Source organism: Anomalospiza imberbis, chromosome 3 (assembly GCF_031753505.1).
Source record: "Anomalospiza imberbis isolate Cuckoo-Finch-1a 21T00152 chromosome 3, ASM3175350v1, whole genome shotgun sequence".
NCBI classification, from domain to species: domain Eukaryota; kingdom Metazoa; phylum Chordata; class Aves; order Passeriformes; family Viduidae; genus Anomalospiza; species Anomalospiza imberbis.
The window spans coordinates 105,675,079-105,689,867 of NC_089683.1; the positions used below are offsets into that span (position 1 = coordinate 105,675,079).

At 43.9% G+C, this 14,789-nt stretch overlaps 1 protein-coding gene across 7 annotated transcripts in view; it reads right to left on the minus strand.

Annotated features, from left to right (window-relative positions):
* The window catches only part of CFAP61 (cilia and flagella associated protein 61), a 93,609-nt gene that overhangs the window by 14,067 nt on the left and 64,753 nt on the right, over window positions 1-14,789 (minus strand). For all 7 annotated transcript variants that reach the window (XR_010997813.1, XR_010997812.1, XM_068186284.1 and 4 more), the window contains 4 exons: window positions 14,462-14,789; window positions 14,148-14,239; window positions 12,281-12,486; window positions 693-783 (listed from right to left, as the gene is read on the minus strand). Coding sequence is in view for 5 of the 7 variants with exons in the window: in XM_068186284.1 (XP_068042385.1) it covers window positions 693-783; window positions 12,281-12,486; window positions 14,148-14,239; window positions 14,462-14,789 (717 nt within the window). In the remaining 2 variants the exon portion in view is untranslated. The remainder of the gene's footprint in view (window positions 1-692; window positions 784-12,280; window positions 12,487-14,147; window positions 14,240-14,461) is intronic.

The following is a 14,789-nucleotide window of genomic DNA, read 5'->3' on the forward strand; positions in this document are numbered from 1 at the left end:
CTGTTGTTATTAGTTCTCCCCATGGAGCACAGTGACTTTGGATTTTGGGCAGGCAGTTCCAGGCTGCTGAGGCTTTATGCCTCTATTATGGTGCTAGGGCCAAAGCTGTAAAACAGCATTGGCAAACATTTTAATTCCACCCTTATTCAGGAAATCCACTTATCACTGAAAAAGCCAGTTGCTTTCACCCTTTGGACTACCAAAGCCACTCCGTGTGGGTAGGTGTTGAAAAACCTACCCACAGGCTCAGCTGAGAGAGGTGTAGGGTGGCCCGTAGCATATTCCTATTAGGGAACACTCCTAAATCCAAGGGGGATACATGGACAAGCCAAGCTCCAGATTCCACTGGGTACTTGTACTAAATTACAGCTATAATGCAAAAATGCAGTCACAGACAACAAAGCAAGTTCGAGTTCTTCACAGACAACAAAGCAAGTTCGAGTTCTTCACAGACAACAAAGCAAGTTCGAGTTCTACTGGCAGATTTGAGAATATACCCAAACAAGAAAACTGAACACTGTGCTGTACATGGTGACCCCCGCCGTGAGGTACACAGTCTGCCCTGGCTTCCCCGAAGAGAAAGGTAAACAGAAACATAAAGCTTCAGGATACAGATGGGAGAGTAAATCAAAGTGACCAACACCAACAAATTACCTAAATAATAAAATGCACTCACCAGTCATTTTTCTTACCTGTTCTGACATCAGGGTTTGGTGCAGTTCCTTCTGCAGATCAATAAACCGATCGTGATAGATGGCTAAGGACCAAGGTTCCCTGAAGTAGCTGGGTAAAAAAAGAAGAAATTTAGTTATCTCGTGAACCTCTCATTAACCACTAATAAAGTATTTACCTGCTTTTTTGCCTTTATAAATTACAGTTCTGGACCCATCATGATCGTTTGTTCATAAAATGCCTCCTTGTAACAGCATGGTCAATCAATTCTTTTAATGGATGTTCCTGATGTACAGCCAGCTTCAGTAATTACATTTAAAGTGGCTTAATTCAGAGCTGTGGCAAGACCCAGTGAAGAATCCTGATTTTATCAGAATTTAAAAGCCTGAAGACCTGTAAAGAATGGTGTCTCCATTATCTGTCCTCATTTGAGAAAAGCAGATTGCAGGATTAACTGAACTACTGCATAAACAAATTAAATTTGTGTAGACAATGACACAAATGTTGTTCATCATTAAGATTTCTGGATTAATAAAAGCCAGAAAAACAGGCCACCACAGCGCTGCAATATGTTCTTTGCACTAGTGTGATGAAGCTAAATTGAACCGATTCTTGGAGGAAGCTCTTGTAACTTTTTCTTTCAGTTACAGCATTCACAGCAGCATTTTTCCATGAAAAAGGAGGAAAAGGATGGAGAGGGCACTGCTCCCTGTAGAAACTCATGGCTGTAAATATAACTGGGGGCAGCCAGATTACAAAGCTGTGATTTATTTCTCTCTATAATGAAAGATAATTTTTACAGCTCGGGTGAGATGCTCGGAGTGTAATTCTTGTTAATGCTCACAGTGGTCAGGAGGTGCCCCACGCTCATCTTCATAATGACCGAGCAGATGTCAGCAGGCTCACCCAGGAAGTTGGAAGAGGGGGGCATTTGTGTAGTTGCCACCAACACTCATGCCTTGGGAATGGCATCAGGACCCTGGCACTGCCCTCTGGAGCACAGGAACCTTCTCGCCTGGTTCAGTTGTGTGGCATTTAAGTAAGCACCTGCATAAGGCAACTTAAACACACTACACAGATTTAATAATCCCGAGATACCTGTCCACAGAGAATTAATGTGCAGTTTCCTCTCTGCAGATTTTACTTCCTCCATGTCCAAGGGTAGGATTTCCCCCTCCTGCTCTGAAAGACACCTCAGCTCTCCCTCACACCCATTAAAATGCTCTGTGCATCTGGCACAGCTTGGCTGGATGTCCATGTGCTTGGCCCCTCTCTGCCCCAGCACCCTCATTCCCCTCTGAGTGCCAGGCTGGCTGGGGCTGCCTCTCGGAATCTGCTTGGTCTGCAGCACAGCAGGGCTCTCTCTCTCCCACAGACCTTTTCACAGTATAAATATTTACGGACACCATTCCAAGCATTGCATCCTTGCTATAGCAAGTGCTGCCTAGCCCAAGATTTACTGGGACTGAAGCTTGCCTGCTCATTTGGATATGCAGATTAGGATGAGCTCAGTTTTAAGGATCCTTGTTTCAGTAACTGCACACCCCAAAGGTGGAGAAAAACACAATATCCCCTAATATTTAAAACCTCTTCAATTTCAGAAGAAAAACCCCACCCAACACGAACCTTTAATTCACTGTTGATAATAAATACCAAGGAGAGAAAAGTTGATGTTATACAAGAATACATTAAGGTAATTGAAGACTATTTTTACTGATATGCTGTGGTAAAAGCCATGTTCTGCTGGCCAACTGTTTTGTCTTCAAGATGGCATCTTAATTTAGACTATAACCCTGAGCAGATGACTTCCTCTCTCAGCTAAGGTACAACCTTCCCAACTGCCTTACCTCAGTTAAGGGGCTCACCTGCCTCACTGAGGTGTTGCACTTAATGCTCTTATAAATGTTTCAGGGGTGCTACATATTCCTGCTATTGTCACCAGCTCCATCTATAACCACAACTTTACTGCTCTGGTCAATATCCACAGATTTGGAACTCAAAACCTGAAATGTGCCACCCACTTTAATGCAAATAAAATGCCTGTTTTTGGGGAGCAGAGAATGCCTCATCCATATTTTCTAGCTAGACTGCCAGAAGGAGCTCTTAGTAACCAACATTTGCTCCCAGACTTCCTTCACTTCACCTCACCTGAAGACCACCAAGGCCCATTTGGAGATTCAGCTCACACAAACAATTCACTTTCTTTGCCAGCTCTGTGCTCCCATCTATTTATCTTTCCAGTTTGAATCACCTTTCTCAGGGGGTACACGGTGTTTTTGACAGAGCAGCTCTACATATGGCTGCTAAAGGGAAGCTTAATAATGAAAAACCCCATTTGAAACCAACAAGTTGACTTTCTGAGGCTCATTCTGAATTTTATTACCACTTCAGCAGCAGTCCCTCAGGGCAAGCCATGGAAGGCTTCAAAGTATAAAGCTCTTCAGTGTTTGAGACAGAGCTGGCACACTCCCAACTGGGGCTCAGTGGCTCCTCCGCTATCACAAGAACGGCATCTGCCACATGCGTTTGCACCATTTAGCCTTTCATAACCTGCCAGAGTGATCAGGCTAAATATGTACAAGATGACAGTGTCTGCCAGGAACATAAGGGGTGTGCAAACTTGGTCACTTCCTAGTGGGGATCCCTGCTGGAAGCCTTTATGGCGATGACAGCAATTGCAGGAAGGCGTTTTTGACGGATGGGATGGAATGGGCTCCTGCAGAAGACAATGAACAACATCCTTTGCGTTGCTAAGGAGCTGGTCTCACCTTTCATTGACAAACAACATTTCAAGTCTGTTCTGCCTCATTTGTGAGGTGTAGCCTACATTAGATGAGAGGCAAGGAGGAAGGAAATATTTAGTGGTATCCTGTACAGAAGGCACAGAATCCTTACCTTTGCAAGAGACATAAATAAAATGGACAGAGCTGGGCACTGCTAGCAAGCAAAAATGGAGTGTACACATGGTTGTCCATCCAAGAGCTGCCTAGAGTTACTCTCCATTTCATTTGTAGGAACACACCACATTTGGAGAAGAAGCCTCTGCCCCTGTGGAAGATGGTTTTATGTCCTGGCGGCAAGGACCCAACAATGACCTGCCAACTGAGTCAGGTCTGGTGGCACTGGCAGCAAGGTGTGAAGCCAGAAAAATCTTAAAAACTGAATGAAAAACCTTCAGAGTAACACCCTTGTTTTGTGCAAGGACAAAACGAAAAGGAAGCTAGAAAGATAAAAAAAAGAGATTAATAATTTCAGCTCTGTGGTACATCCCCTACCTGCAGGGGAGTTTGTCCATGCCAAATGTCCCATGCTGTGGCCCAGGGTCTAGTTCCAGGGATCAATCCTGACCCCTGAGCTATGCCTGCACTTTGGTGCCTTCTCACTGCAAGGAAGCTGGGATGAGGAGGGGATTTTCCACTTCTTAAAGGGTAGGTGGCATCTTGTGATGGTGCCTTTGAAAAATCCCTCTGCAGACTGGAGTGTCAGTGACTACAGGTTTGGAGGATGATGTGTCCGTGGCTCTTCTTATGCTTGCTACTCAGAACTTGCATGGATGGAAACAACAAACCCAAATTAGACTCCTTGCATCCCTCCTACCCCTGTTCTTCCACCAACACACACACTCAAGGGAAGTTCAGAAACTCTGACAGCCTATGATGTGGGTTGAATCTGCAGCTCTCAATAAATGTCTCTAAGCAATCCTGAATACAGATCTCTTGAAATCCCATTTGTTTCTTCCCACAGCCATCCACGAGTCATCAGTGCCCTGCCCTCGGTGCCATTAAGCCCAGTGGCCCTCTGGTGATGGCTGTGCCCTCAGCACCAGCACTGTGAGCACACACAGAGCAGCACTATGGCTTTTAGTACACAATACAAGCAGAGTCGCTGATCAACTTAATCTCCTGGTTATCTGTAAGGAGTGGAGAGTCTCCTTTCCTCTCTGTAGCTTCCCAAGCTTTGTACAATGCAGGGAATTTTTAAGATAGACATTCACCTTCCTAGGTTGAATTTTTTTTCTAAGAAGAAATGTAATGCTTGAAATGCAAAATTCTCCAGGCTGTACATCTGGAAGATACTCTGTCCCTTCTCAAATCCTCAGACTTCAGGACCCAAAAAGTCACTCTCCAGCACGTGTGGATGGCTCTGGAAACTGAGTCTCTCAGTGATGCCTTTGGCAAATGATGGCCAAAGCTGGGGTGCTTCTGCTGAGAGCCCAGTGAGGCAGAGAAAGGCTGCTCCTCGCACATCCCAGGAACTACCTCAGGAGAACAAGCACAGAGGAGATTGATGCCGTTCAGCTGACATGGGCTCAAGTGGAACACAATTACCCCAGGAGTAAGGGACACAGAGCAGGGACTTATACTTCTAATGAGTGGGAAGAGTAAATAAAGTATTGTGGAGGGATGGGATGCAATGCAATTTCAATTTTCAGGCCATCCTGACAATACTTCCCAACCACAGCTTGCAGACGAATGAAAGTCTTTTCTCCAACACAAGTACACAAGATGGAACATCCCATCTTGCCAGGAAAATTCAAAATAGGTTGTTTTGAGAACAATATGTGCATGTCTTTAAGACTCTTAATTACAAAGATATGGTAATAACAGTAAAAGATATAAAATGTTTCCTGATATACCTTGGATAGCTGGACCAGGAATCAGTGTGCTCATTTAAAGAAAATATAAATAAATGCTCCACTGAGCATTTCCTACATTCATATGACCAACAATTTCAAAAGACAGCTTGTTTACATAGGTAAAAAGCAAGACCAATTTGTGTAAAACCCCTTAGAGCACCACCCGAGAGCATTGTTCTTCAGCACAAAGGACATAACATATTCCCTGACCTGCAATTTCTTAACATTCACCTACAACTGCTGAACAGCAAATGCAAACCAACAGCCTGTTTGTAGCAATAAGGGTCTTTACATCCTTGCTCTGCAGTTCTGCTCCCTGAACACCTGCTTGTCCAGGTGTTAAAATATCTCCTGTTAAATTCAGTGATCCAGGACTCTGTTACTGCTCCCACCCAGTAATTAGTGAAACCAACAGCCTTATGGACAATAAATCTGTGAGTGAATCCACCAAGCAGGTTCACAAAGTAACAATAGTGTTCACAAATTCACAAACTGACATTTCTTCCTTTTGAGAAGCAAATCCTGGAGAGGAAGCCTGTGCTTTTTTACCTCTTCTCATAGAACCTGCAGTGTCTTGTCTTTGAAAGATGACTGGTTTAAAACTCATGGTTTACAATCCCCTTTTAAACATAGCTGCAATGGCAAACCAGAGCAAAGGACAACTGCTCTTGCAATTCTTATTCTGGAAAAATGGCCACTGACTCCAGACCTCATTGAGGGTGACACCACTCCCTCTGGCCCAGACCCAGCCTCCCCGGGGCTGTTGCAGGGACCTGCTGACGTCAGAGGGTGACACTGCACCACTCACCAGCATCCCCCCTTCAAATATGCCAGTGATCCATCATGACTGATAAATCAGCTCTGCTGCAGTTTTAATATCCTGGAAATGTTACAGCACTGTACTCAGAGGCACCTTCAGAAAGCAGATCCTGGCATTGAGATAATGCAGCCCTTTCCTGTTCTCCTAAGTGTCCTCAGGAGAGACTCTGTTATTTCAGCACTGCTATTTGGTAAAGTTGAGACACCTTAGTAGATCACGGCAGTTGTGGTGTACTGACTTTCACTGAACTGTTCTCTGAACTTTCTAACCTCTGTGCTCTTTAAAGCTGACACTGAAGCACTACTGTCTGTGCTCTCTCTATGAGCACTTTGTGGCTGACCCTGAAATCAGGCTTACTGCATTTTTTTCACACAGTATTATTTCACACATAATGTATTATGGAAAATGATTTAAAGGAAATTAAACCCGAGGCACAAAACCATCAAACAGGCTGTGTGCAGGACTATGATTGCTTTTCTGCAATTGTTTATGGATTCAATCATTCATAATGGTTTGCATAATTACTAATATGAATCAGCAAGGTTTGCCTGCAAATTAATGTGGCAGGGTTCAGCTGACAAGCTTTAACTTACTAATTTGAATGTGGGGTTTCTTAGTAACATGGCTCTTCATTGGCAAGTTAGCTGCTCCTTTAAAACTACTTAATATCTGGAAATCTCCAGCCATTTGTATCAATTTGCTCTCTAAGTGCAGCTGTACCAGTGCACTGCAGGGTTAGCGGTTAATTCCGGGAGCAAAAAAGCTGTTAGTGCTTTGATATCCCTTCAATGTGTTCCTCTTTCCTTACCCTGTCTCTCTCTCTTCAGGAAAAGCATATGCATTTCCCTCTAATTAGGCTGCAGAATGTACAGAGCAGCACTAGTCCCTCTCAGTCATGCTCACTACCTGTTACAGTTCCTTTCTGGTCTTTTTTAACCCTGCAGAAAAAGCATCTCACAGTCTGTCCAATGAACAAAAGCCTAAGGTGAAGTCGCTCAAATGTAATCCCAGTGTGCTAATGGTGTGGGAATCCAGCAGATTCCAGACAGCAGCAGGGCATTCTAATGTTCCTCTTAACAAACAACCACTCTTCATTTCAAAAGCTTGGGTTAAAACCAGCATTTCCATGTAGCATGCATTTCACGTTTAAATAATCACTGATTATCCAGCCTGTAAGTAATGAAATTCTCTCTACTTTTCAACAATAATGCTGAAAACATCTAATGTTCTTCTTTTCCTTAATGCATTTGTTATATTGTGAGCTTTATTAGCGTTGAGTCAATAAACAGTCCAGTGCAGTGTTTCTGCTTAACAAATCACCTTCAGCCTAATGTTAACGGCACCAGGATGTGGGAGTTGAACTTCAGTGGAAAAACCTAAATGGTTACTTCAAAATAAGTGAATGCAGCTCAAAGTACTTTTGAGCATTTAGCTTGTACAGCCAATATGAAAATGCAATGTGAAAATAAAAGACAGGGCTTGAAGAGAGCAGCCAAGGAAACATCTGGTGCTGTTATCCTTGTTTACTGTTTCTGGGTGGATTTTCCAAAGCCTCTCAGGGAAAGGGAGCCTGACTACCTTCATATATTCCTGCAGCATGTTTGGCAGCCTCATGTTCCATGGCCTGTCAGTACCTGGTGCAGTTGGAGCCGTGCCACTTTATATGCTATTTTCTGCAGGGTGCCCACCTCCTGGATAGCAGCATGTAGGCCTGCTGAGAACCACCTGGCATGGATCTCCACAGATCCATGCACAGATCACCTGTTCCCTTCCTCAGTGAAAACTGAATCCTACCTGCATTCTGGCACTGGGGAAAAAAAACATTCCCTTGTGACTACAATTCACCTAAACCCCCTGTGCTTTTTGTGCTACGCACAAGTACTGCCATAAAACCCATTCTCCCAACTCCTTCTTGCCAAAGAGCCCTGGTCATGTCTGCTGGGGGCTTCTCCCCCCTCATGGTGCCCAAGACCCCTGTGCAGAGCAAGCAAATTGTCCAGTTTGACAAGTCCTTAAAATGCTGGAAACAAAGCTATTGAAACAAGAAATAACCAAGTGGTTTTGAGCTCTGCCTGGATGACCATGCCTGTGAGGTTTCTCTGCTCATCCCTCATTAAAACATGCCCTGCCTTTGTGCACTGCTCCCCAGGCCTGACCCTGTGCCCCTGCCTTGTGCTGCTCTCGCGTCACCGCCGCTGTTAGTGCCACATGAGTGAGACACAGCCAGCATCTTCTGCAGGTCATGGCTGACAACGAGTTCATTAATACACAATTACAAAATCCCAAGTAAAAGCCACTCACACCTCATTTGCAAAATAAGCTCCTTAAGTATTTTAGAAACTAGTGGGTCAGATTTTTATGCATTTATGCTAGAGTTGATTTTCATTAATGCCAAATGAACCTTACATGAAGCACTTCTATCTCACATTAAAGGCATGATGCCAGTGAGCATTCGTTTGGTTGCTAACAATCAGGAGACTCCTCTAATTATCTGTTTTGTAGTTAAGATGCAGCAGAAGGAGATTCCACCGCTCTGTGGATGTGTTCCATAACTTGGCAACTGCCTTGCAGCTGCCTTCAGCTCAGGAGGACACAAAAGGAATGCTGGTTGCATTCCTCCTCTCTGAAGTAGTGTGGAGGACTGATGACCAGTAAATCTATAAACTTGAAAAGAAGAGAAAAAAAGCTTAAGACCTCTCTCTCCACCCCTCTCTTTTGTCTGCTGCTAGGGCAATAATAATGGAAATAATCTGAAGGCTTTTCAGCAAGTGAGGGGGGCCAGGAGCATGCTGTACAGCATGGTATCCCTTCAGAGCGCACCACCAGAATTTGCTTTCTTTTTTCTTCAGAAGAAGACTCCCTGCAAGAAAGAGCCTTGCTCTTGGGGACTCAAATTCTAGTTGACTTTTTGAGATGCAGCCTGATGGGAAATGAATAAAAATTGCAGAAAACTCCTAGCTGAAGTGGATTCCAAATCTAGTGAGTAATGCCATTCAACTCACAGTTGAGTCTTTGGCTCCTACATTTTTTCCTGCCCTGGCATAGAAGAAGTGTGCTGTCATGCCCCTCTGCTAAGAAATGCACTGGCTGCAGGCCCAAATGCAAGTAGAGCACCCACTGCATAGCACAAGGCAACTAGAAGGGAGGGCAATGTGTGCCCACTGCTTCACTTCCTCCAAGAGCCCAGGTACTGAGGCAGAGCAGTGACCAATCCTTTGGTTGTGGGTCAAGGCCTGCAGCTTTTAAATCCTGCTGAACTCATACCCAAATCAATGAACTTTTCTCCAGACAAAAGGAAATGTTGTTTCTCTCATTATTCCCATTAGCTGTGGTTCCAGGCACACAACCAGAAGGGGTGACTTTGTCAAGTTTGCTGGATCTCAGAGGCCGGTTGTTAAAGCTAATTTGAGAATGGCACTGGCACATTCTGGCCAGGAAATCCAGTACCATGGGGTTAACTTTCAGCTCTTACACCGAACGCAAATCAGTGAGGAAATTCACTGCTAGGTGCAGTTTCTAATTATTTAAAAGATAATTTGCATGCTACACAGAAATAAATTAGCTCCCAAGTGACAGCTGTTCCACTGTGTCCATTCCTGGAACGAGATACCATGCTGGGAAATCTAAATGCTGACCAAAAGATTAAAGCACTGCACTTTCTTGCCTCGTAGGAAGACTCTTCTCAAAAGAGAGGCATACAGAAGAGAGGAGGGGAACAGATGTTTCAAACAATCATGTTTACAAGCTGAACTAGCACACCACATTTTCACAGTCTCTATTTCCTTTTCACTAAGGGCACTTCACATCTTGCTGTAGAGGTAGATGCAAGTGTAACAGGTACTAGTTTAAAAGGAAGGTTTTGAAATCCAAAGAGATGAACTCAGTCCTAACATCAGGTTTGTGTTCATGTGGGATCCTTACAGACCACATGAACAAGGCTGGAAACAGTTGTTCTTTTATCACACACATAGAAATCAGTGAATGCATTTTCCTATTCTGTACCAAAAGCCAACCAGGCACCACTTTTTTTCTACATAAAAGTCTCAGGACAACTCACAAGAGGTGGTAAACCATTTTTCAGTGTAACGGTTTTCTAAGAAACAGTCTTCTCATGGCTTGGTTTTAAGAGTGTCTATTGCACACTGCACCCCCATGTATGCACATTTTATGTGACACTGTACTGTGGGGAGGTACATGTGTTACAGATGTGATATATTATGAGAGTACATTATACTGCCAGCCTTCCTCCGTTGCTCCATGTCCTTCTGAAAGCAGCAAATTTCTGTGCCAGCTTGCTGTGTGCCAGGACTGCTCCATGGGGATGCCAGGCAGTTCACCTGTTACAGCTGCTGGAGAATGCTCCCTCCTCACAGGATGGACACGAGTAACAGGAACACCAAGTTGGGATGAATGAGAGTGTGTGTCTGTGTGTGTGTGTGTGTGTGTTAAAGTGCCACAAGAACCACACGAGCAAGGATTAAAGAGCAGCATATGATCACTACTGCAGAGTGAGCAACATGGGATTTCATTCATATGACCAAAGAGCAAGAACAGAAGGAACAAATCTATCTAAAGATAAGGTAGAAAGAAGACTAAAAACAACTGGAGGCAATAAAACAACCAGATAAGAAAAACCTGGCAACTGTAATTCAGGAATTCTGCCACAGGCTAACAAGAGAGGCAAGATAAAATAATGAGGCAAAAGGTCCTAAAAAACATCACTGTCCAATGGCTGTTAAAGACAAGTCCAAAATTAGTTCATCATCACTAATTAAGGAGAGCTGAAGGGATGTGATGAGGCCCTGATATGTGGTATCCCTCTGCGCAGCACACCAGTGATCCTTTGGTCAAGGTCAGGAATACTGCTACCTGTGCTGCAGGCTGAAATCCCAGAGCAGGATGATTTATTCTTCCAGATGTTACTACTGGTGTGAAACTTGCTGGTGCATCTAACAAATGACCCTGACACCTCAGCATGGTTCACAGAAAAGGTGAGCTCACAACGTGTGTGCGCACTGTAATGACCTCGAAAGGACTGATGGTACCTTGCACAGCCTAAGGAGTTCTTCTAGTGCTCCAAATGTACGATCAGCATGAGCCATGACAAGGAGAGGAAATCCACTGCTTAGCCCATCTCTCATGCACTTGTGTCGCCCTCCTTCAGTTCCTCTTTCATGCTCACTGACAGTGTGCTGTTCAGGTGAACTTCACGTCGCTGTGCCCCGTTCCTCTCTTGTAAAACAACCTCAACAACTGCTATAAATCGTAATCAAGCCCTATGGCAGCAATATTCACAGGCATCTTCTGGACCGCAGTACACCCTTCACAGCAAACTTTTACAAACTGTTATCCAGATAACAACATTTAATCTGAAAATTTTGATACCATTTGTGCCTTTCTTCTAATCACTTGTAAATAGAACAAAATCAAACCTGGAAATGTTTCAGGCACCACTATCAGCTTTGTATCACAGTAAAAACTGATCATTCGTTCCTGAGCCTGGTTTTCTGTCTTTACCCAGCTGATGTAAGGCAGTACTTCACTACTCCATCTGTGACTGCTTATGTTCCAAAGCACCATTCGTGAGGGATTTCTTCAAATGAAAGTCAAAAGCAATGAAACATTCTCTCAGAGGAGATGGCACATGACTAGAACTAACCAGGCCCTTCAGTCTCTCTCAACAGATAAAAATAGGCAAGTTGTTGAGTGTGACTATCACCATGAGTTATTTAAAATCTTCCTACAAACCTCTGGCTTAAAAATTTGATTCAAAGCAATAAAAATACTTTTAAAAGCACATTTTGAACGTGAGTCTTCAGTAATAAAGGATTCTTCAGGTTCAGCTTAATGATTAACCTACTGAATATTCTAAACAAAAGTGATAAAGACACCAAAATGCTCATTCAGATGAAAAATAGTCAAGTAAACCACTGCTCCTCCTCTAAGAAAATCTCGGATCCACAGCTCTTTCCATGAAGGTCTTTGGGACTTGCATTTTTACTGACAATTTTGCTAAGTAGTGGAAAATATTTTTATATCTGTTTTTCTACCTTTTGTTCCAAGGGAAAACAGCCAAAAGACAAAGCACAATAAGATAAACCTTCAATTCTGCCAGAAGGTAGATTTTGTGCAGTACGACGAGCTCCTCTCACCTGTAGAGGTCTGTGAGCTGCCCGGCCCTCCAGCGGTAATACAGGTCATTGAGGAGGCGCTCGTGCTGTCCGTACAAGCAGATGTAGTTGGAGACAGGGAAGGGTTCCTTGGAAAAGCAGGTGATGCTGTCCACCATATTGTATCTGCTGAAGTGCATCCTGAAGTAATTCCCATGACCAGCCTCCCCGGTTACAATCTCCATCCCCTGGAACAGAAAACACCAGGAAAGCTGTGGAGACAGAAGAACACCTGACCTGGCAGCGTCAGCGAGGGCTTCCCAGCCCGTAGTTCTCACTGCTTAATATCCACAAGTCTTCTGTTAAAATTGAGAGACCACTCCTGGCACAGCAGGTCATCGGGCATGTTGCTGTGGCTTGGACACAGATTTTCCACGTGGTTTGGTTTGGTTACTGCCCATCCCACTGGGAAGCACCAGCTGGGTGCCACTGCAGACACCTGGGGGACCCAGGCCCTCCGGCTGCGCTGGCAGCGTGACACCAGATCCACAGGGACCTGTGACCTCCTGGAGCAGGAGGGATGACCTGGGGCATCCCGAACAACTCCGGATAGTTCTGTTTGGGTAACTCAACTGAACTCTGTTCATGCTCCTTTACAACACAGAGCATACACATGCTGTATCACATTTACTGTCAATAAAAGAACACCAATATTGGATGTTCATGCTCAAGCTGCAGCATTTAGCTTCAGCTACTTAAATCAATCACTTAGACAAAAATTTAAAAATTTGCTTCAAACCTCACATTGCAGTGGGATGATCAGATAGCTTGAAGCTATTTTTTCCAGCTGTATTCCTGTCACAGTTTTATACATTTCTACAACCTGTTGCTAGGCTACAGAAACCTTTAGTATTTCCACACCTAAGCTAGTCCCTTTCACTAGCTTCTCTTACTTCTTTCTTAGAAAATTCTTTTAGGATTTACACGAAGTTTCTGGAGTGGCTTTTAAAAATATCGTCCCTTTTCAGGTAATCAGCAGGTAATCAGAGTGGCAGCAAAATAAGTCTAATAATATTCTAGCAATTTGGAGTAACAAAACCAATTCCTCTCTTTGACAGTCCTTTCTGCTCTCCACTACATGCTGCTTTGGATGGCTCATCCTGGATCTGAAAAGCAAGATGAGCCATGCTTTGATTCCTCTCCCTAAACCATTTTCTTTTTAAAAAGCCCATTTTTTTCATTGGTGTTCAGGTTTTAGAATCAGCACTGAAGAAGCTTTTTAAAAGCTGCTCTTTAAATCAACTGCAAAAATGGGCTTGATGCAGAAATTCCCAAGGAAAATGGTAGAATCTATGTGAAATAGGATCTTGCCTAGGTGGAAAGTCCTCTCTGGCTTTAAAATACATTAATCTAGTCCTTTTCTTGCCTCAAATCAGGTTCTCCAGTAACAGAAACACCTCCATGTTTGTATCCCGGGAAAATATCCCATGCAGCCCCAGCATGGGGAGTGCTTCCCTGTGCCCTTTTCCAAGACAACTCTCACAGCTGCATACTTCCTGCTCTTCTAGAAATCAGCTGAATTTCCCTGCCAGACTGCCATATCTGTATGCACTTGCAGCACCATACTGCAGGGAGCAAAGAGGTCCATCACAAAGGCTGAAAGTATGAAATGCTGCTAATACTGTCCTGTGTCCTCTGCATGGAAACCAGGCGTTTTTGGAGAAAGCCAAATACCAGGAAGTGTGGAAAGAACACCCAAGAGGTTCAGTTAGTTCTGTGACTGCTCCTGGTTTTCTCTCCAGCTGTACCTGATGCGTACTGTGCCTCCAGAACCAGCTACCCTAAGCAGGAACATCTTTTCAAACAAACAGGGAAGACAAAACAAGAAAAGTTCCATTATTTAACTTACATGATCACACAGGTCATGTTCGACATCCAAGGGCATGGGGATTCCGGGCTTGGAAATGTGCAAGTAATTATAACCTCCAGGAAGAATACCACCTGCCATAAATGAAAAGATGAGATTTATTAAGTCATTAACAATGCAGAAAATAATGTATTTGTTTGTCCTCCTTCTGCCATTATCTTTTTCCAGTACTTAAGGAGCTTTGAGTGCTGTACTGCCATGAGATGTCACCTGAGGTGAGATAGACCTGCCTGTACTATAGAAGAGCAAAAATACCTGAGAGGGGATGGAAGTGTAAGAAATCCAGCTGCACATACCTTGAACTTTACACCTTCTGTATATGGGGATGAGTCTGTCTGAGCCTTCTGGTGGCTCAGAACTGGGCTGAGGGGTTGAATCAAAGAGACTCAGCATGGAAGCAGCAAGCTCAAAGCCAATCTCCTTGGAGTTGAAGTTACTGTGTGTTAATTCATCCCTAAAGTATCTCCTGGAGAACTTTGTCAGAGGACCTGCAGCCCTGATGCTGGCATCATTGGTGTGGAATTTGGCATCAATCACAACTCTTCCATCAAAAACAAGGCAAGCATCACTGATGGCCTTAAAGGTTTCATAATCCAGTGTCCTGTAGGCAAAGCTAAAAAACGC